This window comes from Sus scrofa, chromosome 13, assembly GCF_000003025.6.
Source record: "Sus scrofa isolate TJ Tabasco breed Duroc chromosome 13, Sscrofa11.1, whole genome shotgun sequence".
NCBI classification, from domain to species: Eukaryota; Metazoa; Chordata; class Mammalia; order Artiodactyla; family Suidae; genus Sus; species Sus scrofa.
In genome coordinates this window covers 75,700,053-75,715,778 of record NC_010455.5, presented here as the reverse complement: position 1 = coordinate 75,715,778, position 15,726 = coordinate 75,700,053, and the positions used below count along the sequence as shown (strand labels likewise).

Below are 15,726 nucleotides of genomic sequence, written 5' to 3'. Positions count from 1 at the left end.
AGCTCAAAACCTCTATATTCTTAACTTGGAGTCCACAGACCCCCACCCCCACCTGCACCCCCACCCCCACCCCATTAAGTGGTCCAAGGAGAGAATTTAGGGGAACGTGAACTTTGGGTGGGGAAAGTTGACATTCTAATTCTCAATAAGCTCTAAGTAAAGTTTAACTTCCATTCCATTAGGAATATAAGCCTGGAACTGCAGCAGTGCTAGAAAGTACCTGGGGCTATATTGCACTAGAAATCACAGATACTTTCACATCTCACTACAGCTGTTGCAGACACCTCAAAATAATATTTTCATGCATTGATGCTTCAAAACATAGTAGGCAATAGACCTACCACTCAGTCTCATTATTTAATGAGTTAACAAAAAGGCTCATGTCATGCTTTAATGCAAATTTGTTTTTTCTTAGATTTTGATGACTGAATGGCAGTATAATTGGGTTTTGTTTTAAAGGTTATATATTTTATTTTGTGCACTTAGTCACTATTCTAAGGGGTTCATAGGCTTCACCACACTACCAAAGCAGTCCCTGGCACACAGAAGGTTAAGAACTTAGGAGTTCCCTGGTGGTTCAGTGGGTTAAGAAACCGGCATTGTCACTGCAGTGGCTCAGGTTGCTGCTGTGGCTTGGGTTCTATTCCTGACCCTGGAACTTCTACATGCTCTGGATCTGGCCCCCCAAAAAACCTCTAAGTGCCTAAGGCCACCATCTCCTGGTAATTTGAGGGAGCACAGGGGAAGCCATCAGGGAGAGGGATGGAGGGGCTGTGGCCAGTGGGAGGAGGAGAGGCCACTCTCCTAATTCCATCCCAGCTCCCGGGGGATGATAAGCTGCCTTTCCCTTTCTTTGGCACATTTGTAAGGAGCACTTACAACACCTGGAAAAACTTCAGATCTCTGGAAAACAATTTGAGAAATGTGGATTTAAGGAATGACCTAACCTGGAATATGCAAGAATTGAGTTAAACCACGTGTTGGTGTGAAATCTTTTTTTTGGGGGGGAGCATATGGATGTTCCCAGGCTAGGGGCTAATCGGAGCTATAGCTGTCGGCCGACACCACAGTCACAGCACCAAGCCTCATCTACGACTTACACCACAGCTCACGGCAATGCCAGATCTTTAACCCACTGAGCAAGGCCAGGGATCGAGCCCATGCCCTCATGGATACTGAGCTATGACGGGAACTCTGGTATGAAATCTTTTTGGAGATCAGGTGATAGCTTCTTAGTACACAAATGGAGCTCACCCAGGAAGTAGCAGGGTGAACATATTGGGAATCTAGAATTTCCCTATTCTTTGCTCATGGTCCAGCACTTATTAACATGAACAGGCTGCTACCAGGGTTCCACGCTGGGCTGAGGGGCCTGTCAGCCAGAAGAGGAATCACTGGGGAAGCCACAGGGCTCTTGCCCCAGACACAACCCTGTCAGGTGACACGGGGACCTGCACATTTGGAGGATGCTCCTGCTGGGAGCAAGGGCTGTGCTCAGTCATGGCTGAAGGGACTAATTGATATAAAACACTTGTCACCTTGTTTGTGGCATGTAATTTTAGGCTGAGGATCTGAAATGCATGTCCTAGATTGCAGAAATTGGTGAGTTTCTAGAGTGGTACATTGTTTTAGTATATATTATACATTAGGGGCAAAACAAATCCAAGAAATGGCCCAGCAAGAGGTCCTCACTTCTGCCCCAAGCCAGTACCATGGAACTCGGGATAGCTCTGGGAAATGGTGGCCAGCTCACCCACCCTGGCTTCCTCCCAGAGCATGGCTGGTCCATGAAAACACTGGGCAATGTGGTATCGAACCATGTCTTAGCTGATCTGCTTCCCATAGCTGAAGAAAAGAGCAGGTGCATGTAATGTACCTGGCTTCTCTTCCTCTGTTTTGCCATCACACCTATGGAGACATCGAGGGACTTGCCAAGCAGTCTTAGGGCACAGTCCTGCGTTTCCATACCTTCATCAGTGGTCTGGAGCCCCCTCTGAAACATACCTCTACCCACTGAGATAGTGCCAGGCCTTCCTGCCACCCTTCCTAACGATATATTTAGGCAAGAAACTCTGCCTGGCTGATTATCACGGACGTGGCCACCAGGGCCCTTGGTTATTTTGGAAACAGCTCCCCGTTTGTGGGCAGCGCAAGCCTGCACTCCGCTTGGGGGAGAGCGGGAACCCTCAGTGCACCCGGCTCCTGGCAAAGCCCTTACCCATGAAGTCTTGGTGCGGAACCACGTCCCCGTGAGCATTTATGCAGACAGAGCTTGATCACCGCCCTCTAAAGAGGGTACCACTCTTAGTCCCGAGTGTGAAAGTGGAAAATATGAAATTTTAGAATTGCATATGCTGTGATGTTTTCTGAATATAAACTTGACTTTTTAAGTGTTGCTGTGCATCAGAGGCTTTTTTTGGTGAGAGCTTTATTAAGATATAACTCACATGCCATATAATTCGTCCATTTAAAGTGTACAAGTCAATGGGTTTTAGTTGTGCTATATTCAGAGTTTGCAGCCATCAACACAATCAATTTTTCAACATTTTTATAATCCCAAAGAAACCCATAGCCTTTAGCCTTCACCCCCAATCCCGCCATACCCTCCAGCCCCAGGCAACCACCAACTGCTTTCTGTCTCTACAGATTTGCCTACCACGGACCTTTCATATAAATGGAATCACACCATATGCGGCGTTTTGAGACTGGCTTCCTTCACTTAGCATAATGTGTTCAGATTTTACCCATATTGTAGTATCAGAACTTTAACCGTGTTTATTCCCAAATAATATTCCATTGTATAGATGCACCATGCTTTGTTTACCCATTCATCAGTTGATGGACATTTCAGGTTTTTTCCATTTGAGGGCTCTTATGAATAATGCTGCTGTGAAGCTGTGAGCAACCCTGTGTGGACATACACTCTCAGTGAGCTTGGGTCTATACCTAGACTTGATGCTGCTGGGTAATAAGGTAAATCTAAATTTTTGGGGGAACTGCCAAATTGTCTTCCAAAGTATCTGAATTTTTACATTCCCCATCAGCAGCATAAGAGTGATCTAATGTTTCCACATCCTCATCAACACTTGTTATGGTCCATTTTTTTAAATAGAAGTGGAGGTGAAGGGTTTTGAGTTGCAGTTCCCTGATGACTAATGATGTTGAGTGTCTTTCCATGTGCTTATTAGCCATCTGCCTATCTTCTTTAGAGAAATGTCCATTCAGATCCTTTGCCCACTTTCAAATTGGGTTGTTTGTCTTTTTGTGATTGAAAAGCTTGAATTTTTCATGACTATTCAATAGCACTTTGAAACTCAGCGCCCCCAATAGGAATTTTTTTGGGCTCCTCCAATTTTGTCTCTCTCCCCAGGAAGCGGAGGACCATTCTGGGAGAATTCCAGCCCCTAAAATTGTGGTTCTTAATCTCTTTTTGGCTCACAGATATCTCTGAAAGTCTGGTGGAAACTATAGATCCTCTCCCTGCATTTAATATCCGGGGTTCCTGGACCTTCCAGCATTCAACCTTTGTCTTGATTAGGTTCCTTCTTTTCAAAAGAAGAGTATAAACCTTCTTCTGATTAGACTGTCAAATCATTTGAACTTGCCTTAATGGGCAACATATTTTTCCCAGCTGCTAGGTTCCCACAGAGAAAGTGCACTGTGTTTTTCAAAATATTAAAATCGTGCTATGGAAAAATAGCTCTTATAGAATATTGCTTTAAAGGCCTATAGTCCATCATTCCTCTAAATATTCCCCTTTGATTCAGCCAGGCCACAAGAGCTTCACACCCTCATGTCTGGGACTTCTGAGAACCGGTTCCTCTGAATTGCACTCCAGCCTTGTGCCATCAGCCCACATTGAAGTCCCCTTGAAGAAACCTGGACAGATCCTCTTATTATTCAATAATGAAAATGCTGTAGACCTGCTCCGAGTGTTCAAACACACATTGAGAAAAAGAGTGCTTTTCTTGAACGCATGGTGTCTTGATTTTGTAATAATTAATAATATTATGTACTTGAGTAATAAATAAATAATACTGTTTTCTTCTCTGCTCTGGCCCTTAAGTAGCCCAGAGGTGGAGCTCCCACTGTGGCGCAATGGGATCAGTGGCATCTTTGCCGCAGTGGTTTGCAGGTTCGATCCCTGGCTGGGCACAGCAGGTTAAGGATCTAGCATTGCCACAGCTGCGGCATAGGTAGCAATTGCGGCTCAGATCTGATCCCTGGCCTCGGAACTCCATGTGCCGCGGGGCGGCCGAAAAAAGGAAAAAAGCCCGGAGGTAACGTTGCCGCCTGCCTCTAGCAGTGGACTGGACTAGCTATTCATTTGTGACCAGCATTTATAGCCATCCTTTCCTCTTTGGTTCAGCCCTATTGTTTCTTCCTTTATGTATACTATCTCAAGCTCTTTCTAGAACAAGGCAATGCATTTCTTTTTATCTTGCCATTCTGCACTTTATGTTGTGTACTCATGAAATGCTATGCATGACAACTGCTTGCTTAATGTATGTTCTCGGTGACAGACAAGAGCTTACTTTGTAATTATTTTTCTCACCTGTTAACTTTCAGACTCTGAACTCGAGGGTATTTTGAAAAGAGATAACCATCACCCATGGTTTACCAGGTGTTACATGTCTCTGTATGTAAGAGAAGGGAGAAATTTTTGCAGCTAAGCAGACAGAAACACAGAGTATTGTATTGTTTCTACTCAACAAAATACTTTCAGAGTGCTTACTAAGACAGGCATTGTTCTAAGTGCTTTATAAATACTAATCTTCACAAACCCTGTGAGGTAGGGTTTTATTTCCCCCACTTTACAGATGAGAACACTGAGACACATAGGGGTTAACTAACTTGCCCAAGGTCACAGGGCTAGTAAGTGGCAGAGCCGGGATTAGGAATCGGGTTGTCTGCCTGCAGAGTTCACATTCTCTACCTCCAGGCACTGCTAGGAAGAGCTGGGGCTTTGGGACCCTGGGCAAGCCACTTAAATCCTGTCACATGGGAACAATGACACCCACTGCCTCCTAGACTTGTAGAGATCATATGAGGTTTCATGGAAAGGTTGAGTCCAAGCCATGATGGGCACTTATTTTTCTTCAGCTAAAGTCTGCATACAAGTCCAGACAAAATTTCACTAAACTTGGGTGTCTTCAGGCCAAGAAAGAGTGGGATAACTCACCCAACAAAATGTCATTGGAAAACACCAAAGGTGGATGACAGCACCCTTATCTTTGTCAGCTAATTGGGTCACGCTTATCACTGAGACGTTTCGTAAGATGTACATGAAGAAACTAACTCAAATCCAATTTTGACACTTTTAATATTTGTCATGACTTTTTGAACAATGAAATTGAGAGATTAAATTACAATCAAACGTTCTGACAAATTCAGGCAATCGGTTAACGACTTCAGCTTTAAACACAGTTTACATTTAAGGGAGTAAACAGCACCTCCTGATTCCTGAAGAGTCTGCCATTGTTCCTCTTAGCCAACAAGTGTTATGAACATTCCAGAAGCAGGGGTGGTACCCTACGTATTTTAAGTGGAAGCTTGGGATAGCCTGAAATTCAGAAACCCCCTCATATCAGTCCACACAGGTAGAGTATTTTGAGTCTGCAGAGTCTTTTCAGAAATCCATTTTCAGTAAATCCTCTCAACCCCAGGAAATACAATTCCTTTTCACCAATCAGTTCAGCGATGCCCAGAATGGTAGTGACTTTCATCGACCTAGTATTTCCTTAGTACCTATTATGTGTTAGGCAGCCTGCTGACTGAGGACGGCCCCTGCTTCTGAGGAGTTTTCAGTTCAGTGGGAGAGACAGAAATTGAAGAGGAAGCACAGTGGTTGGTGCTCTGAGCAGTGTGCACACAGGGCCCTGTGAGAAATGAGGGACTCTCCTGGGACATGGAAAAGCTTTGCCAAGAAAGATAATAGGGGCTGTGGGGGTGTGAGGGAAGAGGGACTGGCAGAAGGGACGGCATGTACAAAGACACGAAAGGGAAATGGGTGCCATCTGCAGAAGGCACTCAGGTAGCTCACTGGTTTTTGAGCTACCTGAGCACCTCTGAGTGCTGGGGCTGTGTTCAGAGATGAGAGCCCCACCAGACAGCCCCTCAGAGAGCTTAACTCTAAAGGCAGAATAGACAATAAAAACATAAATCAAGTAACAAAATCATTTCAGAGAGTGGTGAGCACTATGAAGGAAATAACAGGGCAGTGAGCAAGGAAACTGGGAGAAGCAGGTTTTTATTTTTTTATTTTGTCTTTCTGCCTTTTCTAGGGCCGCTCCTGAAGCATATGGAGGTTCCCAGGCTAGGGGTCTAATTGGAGCTGTAGCCACCGGCCTACACCACAGCTCACAGCAACACCGGATCCTTAACCCACTGAGCAAGGCCAGGGAATCGAACCCGCAACCTCATCATTCCTAGTTGGATTTGTTAACCACTGTGCCACACCAGGAACTCCGAGAAGCAGGTTTTGAAGCCAGCAGTCAGGGAAGGCTTTGGAGAAAACACCTACCACATGGGCGAGGTGAGAAGGGGACTCCTGGAATTCCCATCATGGTGCAGAGGTTAACGAATCCGACTAGGAACCATGAGGTTGTGGGTTAGATCCCTGCCTTGCTCAGTGGGTTAACGATCTGGCGTTGCTGAGAGCTGTGGTGTAGGTCGCAGAAGCGCTAGGATCCCGCGTTACTGTGGCTCTGGCATAGGCTGGCAGCTACAGCTCCAATTCGACCCCTAGCCTGGGAACCTCCATATGCCGCGGGAGCAGTCCAAGAAATGGCAAAAAAAAGACAAAAAGAAAAAAAAAAGAGGAGAAAAAAAAAGAAAAAGAAGGGGACTCCAGTGAACAGCAAGTGCAATGACCCTAAGAGGCTGAAGCCGGCTGCACTTAAGAAAAAGGAGAAGACAAACAGACTCACAGAGAACAGACTTATGACTGTCAAGGGGGAGGGGGAGGGAATGGCATGGACTGGGAGTCTGGGGTTGGTAGGTGCAAACTATTACATTTAGAATGGATAAGCAATGAGGTCCTACTGTACAGCACAGGGAACTATATTCAGTCTCTTGGGATGGACCATGATGGAAGATAACATAAAAGGAATGCATATGTGTGTATAACTGGGTCGCTTTGCTGTATAGCAGAAATTGGTGCAACATTGTAAATCAACTATAATTAAAAAAAAAAAAAAAAGAAGAAGAAACAGAAAGGAGGCCAGTTTGGCTGGAGCACGACAGAAGGACGATGATGTAGGGGGTGACGGAGGCAGGCATGGAGTATTGAGGGCCTTGTAGGAAATGATGAGCAATTCAGATATAATCTGAGTGTAACAAGGAGTCTTTGAAGGCTTTGAAGGGAGGTGGCAGTGACATTGTCTCATTTGCATTTCTAAAGGATAACTCTGGAGGCAGCTTGGAGAATGAATTATTGGGGTCAGGAGTGGGAGTAATACCAATTAGGAGGCTACCACTGGCATCTAGGTGAGACTGGGTTAGCTTGGAGACTGGGTTAGCTTGGATCAGGATGGCAGCGTGGAGGAGACGTGGTTGGATCTGAGAAAGGAACAGGGTTGGCAGGACCTCCTGATGGCTTGGATACAGTGGTGTGGGTAAGGAAGGCATTAAGGATAACTCCAAGCAACTGCACACACGATGCTGTCCTGACATGGAATCTAAGCAAGACAGAGAATCGAGTCCTCTCTTGGAAATGTTCAACCTAAGAGGCTTAGCAGACATTTGAGTGAAGATATTCCATAAGCAGATATATATCTGAGGTGGCAGCTCTGGGAAGAGGTCAAGATCAGTTTTGAATGTAGCAGCAGTCACTGGCCTATAGCTGGTACTAAAAGCCTAAAAGTTGAATGCAAGTGTCTAGGGAAGAGTATGTGCAGTGAGACAACCCACATCAAAGCCTTAGGGGGGCCTATAGAAGAGTTGAAGGATTTGGAGTGGCCGGTGGGCAGGTGTGTCGGGTCAGAGAAGCCAAGAGAGGAAGAGGGAGAGGCCAAGCGTATGAAATGATGCTCAGGACGAATGGGTCACTGGGCATTAACAGCACAGGAGAGCCATTTCCTGGAGGGGAGGGCACTGGGGTTGGAGAGAGTTAAGAAGACAACAGGAACACTCACTGAAGGCATTCTTGTGAAGACGTCTGGGTAATAGGATGTTTGTGTGCTGATGCTACAGGGGGCCTCATCCTTGGGTGGCAAGAGCCCTCCAGCCCACTTTCTGGTTTTCAGTTGCACATCCCAGCTCCTCTGCTGGATTTCCCCACGATGCTCATATACAGATGTCCTTCAGGACCCCAATATCTGCTCTCATTTCTTGATGCCCTCCTTCTTGGTAGGCCGTCAGCTCCCATGGCTTTGAGTGCTGTCGACACCTTGAGATCTTTGTCTCCACCTCTAAACCTCTCCTCAGAGGCACAGAAGCCAAGATATCCACCACTGGGTGTCCCCCAGCACCCACATTAACCCAGCTCCCATTCCCACCTCTCTCTTTAAGCAAGAGGAGGCTTCCTGTCTATGTCCCTTGGTCCCTTCACACACTTCCACCCAGCCTCCACACATCACCAGTGCAGCTGGCTAGTGCCCAGCCAAACGAACCCAGCCATCTGGACCACTCTGATTCTGAAATCCATGCTTCCGCCACATACACTGCCCGCAAAGGAGGTTCCTACAGTTATTTTATTTTCAACATGCATCATAAAATTTTTATTTTAATTAGTCTATTCACGCTTAAGTCAGCAAGAGAAAGTCTCATTTTATGACAATAAATATTAATATGAGAAAAAAAGTCTAGCAAAGTGGTTTATTTACAAGTTACTGCTGGAAAATGTCCTTCAAACAAACAAGTGCAGTGAAAACACCTCAGAGCTAAGTATCAGTTTCTCAGATTCCTCACAGCAGTCTCATCTTCACGGTTTTTATACGTTCATGCTTTCAAAGAGCCGCTACTTCATGATGACAGTAACTCCTCAGTGTTTATTTTTATTCCATGTTTGTGATTTTTTAGGAGGCTACTTTTGGGCTGTGAATTGTTTCACTGTCTTTTCACTCTCTCGTTTTAGTTCTTCAATATGGGCATCCAGGCGCTCGAGAATATGATGAGACCTCAGTTCCTCCTCTTCCAAAAATCTTGTAGCAATTGAACCAAGAGGAGACAGAGGCAAGGGACACTTGAAAAGAAACACATTTTGACATACATAAGTTGAATAGTATACTTCTAAGACATAGTACTCATGATATTTCCTAACTAGCAATATTAAAAGGTGAGTTTTAAAAAATATTTTCCTCTGAAGAGATATTTGTTTTCATCCTAATAATAGTAAAAAAAAAAAAAAAAAAAAAAAAAAAAAAGTTCTGCAAAAGTTAACACACACCCTTTCCTTCCTGACACAAGTTGTATAAATATAAAGTGTCATATAAATATATTACTGGTCTGAAGACTTTCTCAAGTTAGACTTGTACATCTTTCTATACCTCAGAAGAGATATTAATTCCTGTTATTTCAAACTGACTTTTAAAATCTGAATGTTACTTTCATTTTAAAGCACAGAAAATCTATTTATAATAAATTAGATACCAGTTAAAATCAATATTTTCCTTTCCCCAAAATTTCAATCCACAGCCCCCAATTTGCTAAAACCACTGGTTTCAGAATTTAGATTTTAGAAAGGTCACATGTGTCATATTCAGTTGATCCTCATTTGCAGTAGTCATTTTGTATGAAGTCACCTCAAATACTGAATTAATGCACACCGAAACACTGCTCTTATGGGAAATACACACACACGCACACACACACACACACACACGCTCTCACACTTCACACAGATTATAATCCTAACTCCTAAAAACAATTCATCCCGGTAAGAGTCTATTTTCTTTATTTTATAAAAAAGAAAACAAGGTGCAGAGTGTTTAGTGACTTGCCCAGGGCCACCCCACGAAAGATGTCAGAGTTAGGGTTCAAACCCTGTTCAACCCCAGCATCCAACTTCTTGCACTCTGCTGTGCTGCGCCCCCCACCCCAGCATCTCCATCCCCTGGGCATCTCAGTACAAGAGCTGAAACAAAAGGGCATGGCCTTGACTGACTTCAGCTGGAAACAAGCAAGTCTGATGACTCAAATTTGTGCAGCTCTGCACATGTTTATGAAAGACTGTGGAAGTGCTTATGAGTATGGCTTAGGAATTACAAATGGTTTAGCAAGTAGGGGCAAATTTATAAATACAGAATCCATGACTCTTGAGGAGTCAGGTAATATCCATAATCAAATACATTGATATTTCTGAGGTAAAATGCTAAGTGGGATAAACACTGGCTATACATATTACCTATTCAGTTTAGGCCAGGTCAGGTTTTAGTGCCAAATAAGTTTTGCTGACAAACTTAAGAAGATAGTTAGTTGTCAGGACTTTTTTTGGATTTTAGAACTATATACAAGTGAAGCGGGGATTTATTTTGACAGCTAAAAAAAAACCTTCCCATGGATTTGTTGGCACATTTAAAAGTCAAAAACATAGAACTTTCACAGGGACAGGACCATGGGAGGGTGATGGGAATGAATGGCCAGAGGCGAAGGTTCCAGCACAGAAGGAAAGGGAGATGGTGGCGTGGAGTCCTCGCAGCAGCTGCAAGAAAAGGGGACAGCCTGGGTCAAAGGGCTGCCTCTGCCCACAGGGCCACCACTGTGTGGCACCCCGTCCATGTTCCAGATACGTCAGATCTGAGTCCTTCCTCCACCTCCACCCACCCCTTTCCATTTGTTCCCTTCTCCCTCCCCCACTGTCTATGCCTCAGGGCTATCTCAGCAGGCAGAGGTATTCCTTGAACCATCATTACAACACAAAATTGATCCTCTCTGAAAAAGACAGGAAGGGAATTTCCAATTCGGGCTAATAAGAAATGAATACCTAACACTTATATTTCCTAAGATGCATAGGAAATCATAGCTGACTATGTCTTCCACAAGCAAAACATTAAGACAAAAATATATGAGAATAACAAAGGTAGTGAAGATAGAAAACCAGCAGCAAGGGGGAAAAACAAAACGAAACAAAACAAAATCTCTGCTTTAAAATAAAAAAATGAAACCAAGTAAACTAATTAAACTAGTAAGATTAAAAAGTTTCCATACCGAAGATATAAAGTCTTCTTGGTCATTTATACTCTCAGAGATAGTGTCAGAAAAATTGGTTTCATTTGTATCTAGCACTGAAGGCAGAGAGTGAGTTTTGGAGAGAAAGTTAGACGGCAGAGACATGGTGGAGCAGCAAGGGCTGATCTGACTTCTCGCGGGGCTGAGGCCCCTGGACAGGGGCTCTATGCTATCCGATGCTTGTCCTCTTGGAGAGTGAAGACCTGCCTTGTAGTGCTCAGTCTGCATCCCATCCTGCCTGTGCTGGCCATGGGCTGGCCTGAACAGCAGATTAGAAAACAAAACAGATAAACATCGTAGCAACTTTCCTCTCATTTAAAACAGACTTGTGGGAAGTTCGCAAAAAATACAGGGCCAAGGAGTTCCCTGGCAGTGTAGTGGGTTATGGATCTGGCGTTGTCACTGCTATTGCTGGGGTCGCTGCTGTGGTGCATGTTTGACATCTGGCCCGGAAAAAAAAAAACAAACAAGACCAGACTGCAGAGAAGGCTATAATTTATAAAATGAGCAGTTCCTCAGGCTAGGTGTTCTATCTATCACTCGGGCCTCAAATATCCAAGCCCCACGCCCCCACACACTTACAATACAGCAAGGATGACAAACAGTGTGGTTGGTGCTGGGACAGAGGGAAGCACTGTGCACACAGAGGCACCTATCCTCATTTGGGGGGCAGAGGTGGGAGTGGAGGTGAGGGTTTCAGTAAAGACTCTTGGTAGGAAACTATGGAAGCCACACAGTAAGAGCTGAAGCCAGGTGGTATTTCATTGAATGCTGTTTTCTTAGGTAACAGTCTATCATTAGTTGACCAAAAATACAAAAGAAGCTGTTTATAAAAAGTCAACTTCTACTTCTTATAGGACTAGTGGGGTTGGAGAGGTGGGAGGGGCATGAAAAGGCTCGGGGGAAAGGCTGCTGTTTATACCTACATCCAGAGAGTCTAAAACCGAGGCTTGAATGAAAGTGCTATGTAACTCCCTGCATTTTTTTACCTAATAGTAGCTTTACTTGTGCACAATGTACTTCAGAATTAAGTAGAGAGTCTTGTGATGAAGATTTAATTTCCATAAATCGGAAAATATTCTCAAAGAAATGAGAATTATAAAGATACACATTTTAAATAAACCATGAAGAAATTTTACTTGAACACAGGTATTCTGCTATGTGTTGGTTTAAAGATCCTGTCATGGTTTTTTTTGCACATCTGAGTAGAAATCTCCAGCTGGGATTTGGTATCCATCAAATCTTTCTGTAGTTGTTGATTTTCAGACACTAATTTATTTAATGCCTCAATATAATTCTCCTGGAGGTCTGCTAGTGAAATCTCTTTTGCCTAATAAAAAAAGAATACTGGAGTCACTTCATTTGTATAAGAATACTTGTGATCTGTGATACTGATAGCAGAAAATAACATTTTTTTAGCTGTAACTACTCAATCTATGACTTTCTGTAGGAAAACGTGAAGGTTTGGTTTTGGCCCCCTAAAAGAGAAAAAGCATTCTGTTTCTTATAGTAAATGGGGGTAGAAAATGAGGAGCACAGTGGGCCACCCTGATGTGCCAAGGAATATCGAAGGAGCTAGAGAAGGCTGGGAGTATGACTGAAGAAAGGTATAAATGAGAATCAAAAATAGGGGAAAAGAAAGAAAATAGTAGCCAGGGATTCTCCTTCAAGAAAGAGAAGGTTGAGCTTAGTGAAATAAGTCAAACAGAGAAATACAAAGACTTATGTTATCATTTACGTTATCGCATATATATCTATATATCTCACATTTATTTCAAAAATAAAACAAATAAATGAACAGAAACAGACTCAGAGATACAGAGAACAAAATAGTGGTTACCAATGGGGAGTGGAAAGGAAAGGGGCAAGATAGGAGCAGGGGAAAAAGAGACACAAAAAGTATAAAATAAATAAGCTACAAAGGTATATTACTGTACAGCACAGGGAATAGGGCCATTATTTTATGACTTTAAACAGTATAATCTATAAAAATGCTGAATCAGTATGTTGTATGTACACTTTAATATTGTAATTATATATATACAACTATAATTTTTTAAAAAGCTACTAATTAAAAAAAGAGAGAGAGAAGGTTAAATAGTCCCAGAATACCTGTGGAAAAAAATCGAGAGATCTATTTCAAAGAAAGAAATTTGAACATAAGGTTCTGAACAGCAATTCTGGCTGGCAGGGACAAATTTTAAATAAATTATTCTCTGGTCTTATAGATGTTTACATAATATTGGCACCTATTCTGGCATATGAAATAAATTTGGATATGATAAAGCAGTATTCAAGGGTAACGCAGAAATTACTACTGCAATCTGGTCAAAGTTCTATGATTATAAATTTTATTCCTCTTCAATTCTAGGTGTTTTCTGGTAATATAGTACCTGAAAAAACAGGAGTCTAGATGGACCATTGTTTTCTTTCTTTTTTTTTTTCTTTTTGTCTTTTTGCCATTTCTTGGGCCACTCCTGCGGCATGTGGAGGTTCCCGGGCTAGGGGTCGAATCGGAGCTGTAGCTGCCAGCCTACGCCAGAGCCACAGCAACGCAGGATCCGAGCCGCGTCTGCGACCTACACCACAGCTCACGGCAACGCCGGAACCTTGACCCACTGAGCAAGGGCAGGGATCGAACCCGCAACCTCATGGTTCCTAGTCGGATTCGTTAACCACTGCGCCGCGACGGGAACTCCTGGACCATTGTTTTCTAATGATAAAATATTTTCATTAGCATTCTGAAAATTTATGGTTTTTTTTTTTTTTTTTCTTTTTTTGCTTTTTAGGGCTACACTGGCAGCATATGGAAGTTCCCAGGCGAGGGGTAAAATTGGAGCTGTAGCTGCTGGCCTATACCACAGCAACTCAGGATCCAACCACATCTGCAAACCTACACCACAGCTTGTGGCAATTCCAGATCCTCAACCCACTGAGTGAGACCAGGGATCAAATCCACATCCTCATGGATACTAGTTGAGTTCATTACCACCAAGCCACAATGGGAACTCCTATGATTATCTTCTTTGGAATTTTATAGGATGTTTAGCTTGGTCTTTTCTATAAAGAATTTTCTGAAAGTAAGCTGCTCCACAGTGCTTTGACAAACAGAATGTACCTAATGAAAACATAAATCTTAAAATACAACTTTTTAACTACCTATACCACTAGTGACAATAAGTTACGAAATCTTTTAATAAGTTGCTGATGACAGATAAAATCTCAAAGGAAATTTGCAGGACATAGGAGTTAAATTATAAACTACAGTCAATTTTTTTAATATGGTAAATAATCAGAGCTATTGTTTTCATTAGGATAATTAGATAATTTTATTAAAACAGTTATTTAGCCAAAATATTAATTTGTAAAAGTAATTCCCACCTTCCTAGATGGTCAAATGCAAAAAGGCACTTTCTTTTTTTTTTTTTTTTTTTAATTTTTGTTGTTGTTGTTGTTGTTGTTGCTATTTCTTGGGCCGCTCCCGCGGCATATGGAGGTTCCCAGGCTAGGGGTCCAATCGGAGCTGTAGCCGCCGGCCTATGCCAGAGCCACAGCAGCGCAGGATCCGAGCCGCGTCTGCAACCTACACCACAGCTCACGGCAACGCCGGATTGTTAACCCACTGAGCAAGGGCAGGGACCGAACCCGCAACCTCATGGTTCCTAGTCGGATTCGTTAACCACTGCGCCACGACGGGAACTCCCAAAAAAAAAAGGCACTTTCTAATAATTGTTCTTAATACATATACCATGTTTACATGGTATGTATCTTCAACACCAGAGAAAGTTTAAACCGCTGATGGTATTTCGCACCAGAGTAATGTCTGATGTCATTAAACGTACATTTTAAGAGAAGATAATGTTTGCCTTTGCCAGGCAGGCATCTTTTAAACATTTCTCAAATATATTATTTTATTAACAACAACTACAGTTAAATGAATGTGAAAGGTAATAAGAAAGGCGCATAGCAAGCACATACCTGGCTGTGTCAAGAAAGGATAGTATTAGCACCGTTAGACAGAAGTTTCAGAATAAACTAAAGTGAACAGAATCTCTGGTCATAGCTGGCTTAAGCACTCTCAGAGTTCCCAACTCTCAAATATGAACAGGTAATCACTGTGTTCACACATTGCCAAATGCTGAGCCTTTTGAAGATTCTGTGCAAATCAGGTTGGTTCTTGGTTTTCTCCACCACTTTAGCTTAGTACTGGCCTTATCAGTGCATATAAAGTCATTTTCCTTCCCTCCATTGTTCTTTCCTTCCCTCCTTCTATCCATCCACCCACCCATCTTCCCCCCTTACAGAATGTTTAGCTATTGTCTCCTCTCCCACTTTTCCCATCCTTATAGGTTTGTGCTTTAAAAAAAAAAAAAAAAAAAAAAAAATCCTTTCATTATAGGAGGGATTTGGGGAGGGAACATGATTAGTTGCATATGCTCATCTGCCATCTTAAATGATGGCATAATATTTCCTAGTATAGAAAGTCACAATTAACCATCCCTCTATAGATTAACATTTTGGTTTTTTTCCAAAATTTTGGTTATTGCAAACAACACT

General features: G+C 42.8%; 1 protein-coding gene across 13 annotated transcripts in view; it reads right to left on the bottom strand.

Moving 5' to 3' along the window:
• Positions 8,692-15,726, bottom strand: part of CEP63 (centrosomal protein 63) — a 101,466-nt gene continuing 94,431 nt past the window's right edge. For 8 of the 13 annotated variants that reach the window (XM_005669858.3, XM_005669857.3, XM_021069474.1 and 5 more), the window contains 3 exons: positions 12,309-12,499; positions 11,149-11,428; positions 8,697-9,184 (listed from right to left, as the gene is read on the bottom strand). In XM_005669858.3, coding sequence (XP_005669915.1) covers positions 9,026-9,184; positions 11,149-11,428; positions 12,309-12,499 — 630 coding nt within the window. In that variant the 3' untranslated portion in view covers positions 8,697-9,025. Of the gene's footprint in view, positions 9,185-11,148; positions 11,429-12,308; positions 12,500-15,726 lie in introns of all 13 variants that reach the window. The other 5 variants (XM_021069477.1, XM_021069478.1, XM_021069476.1 and 2 more) reach the window with 2 other exon arrangements.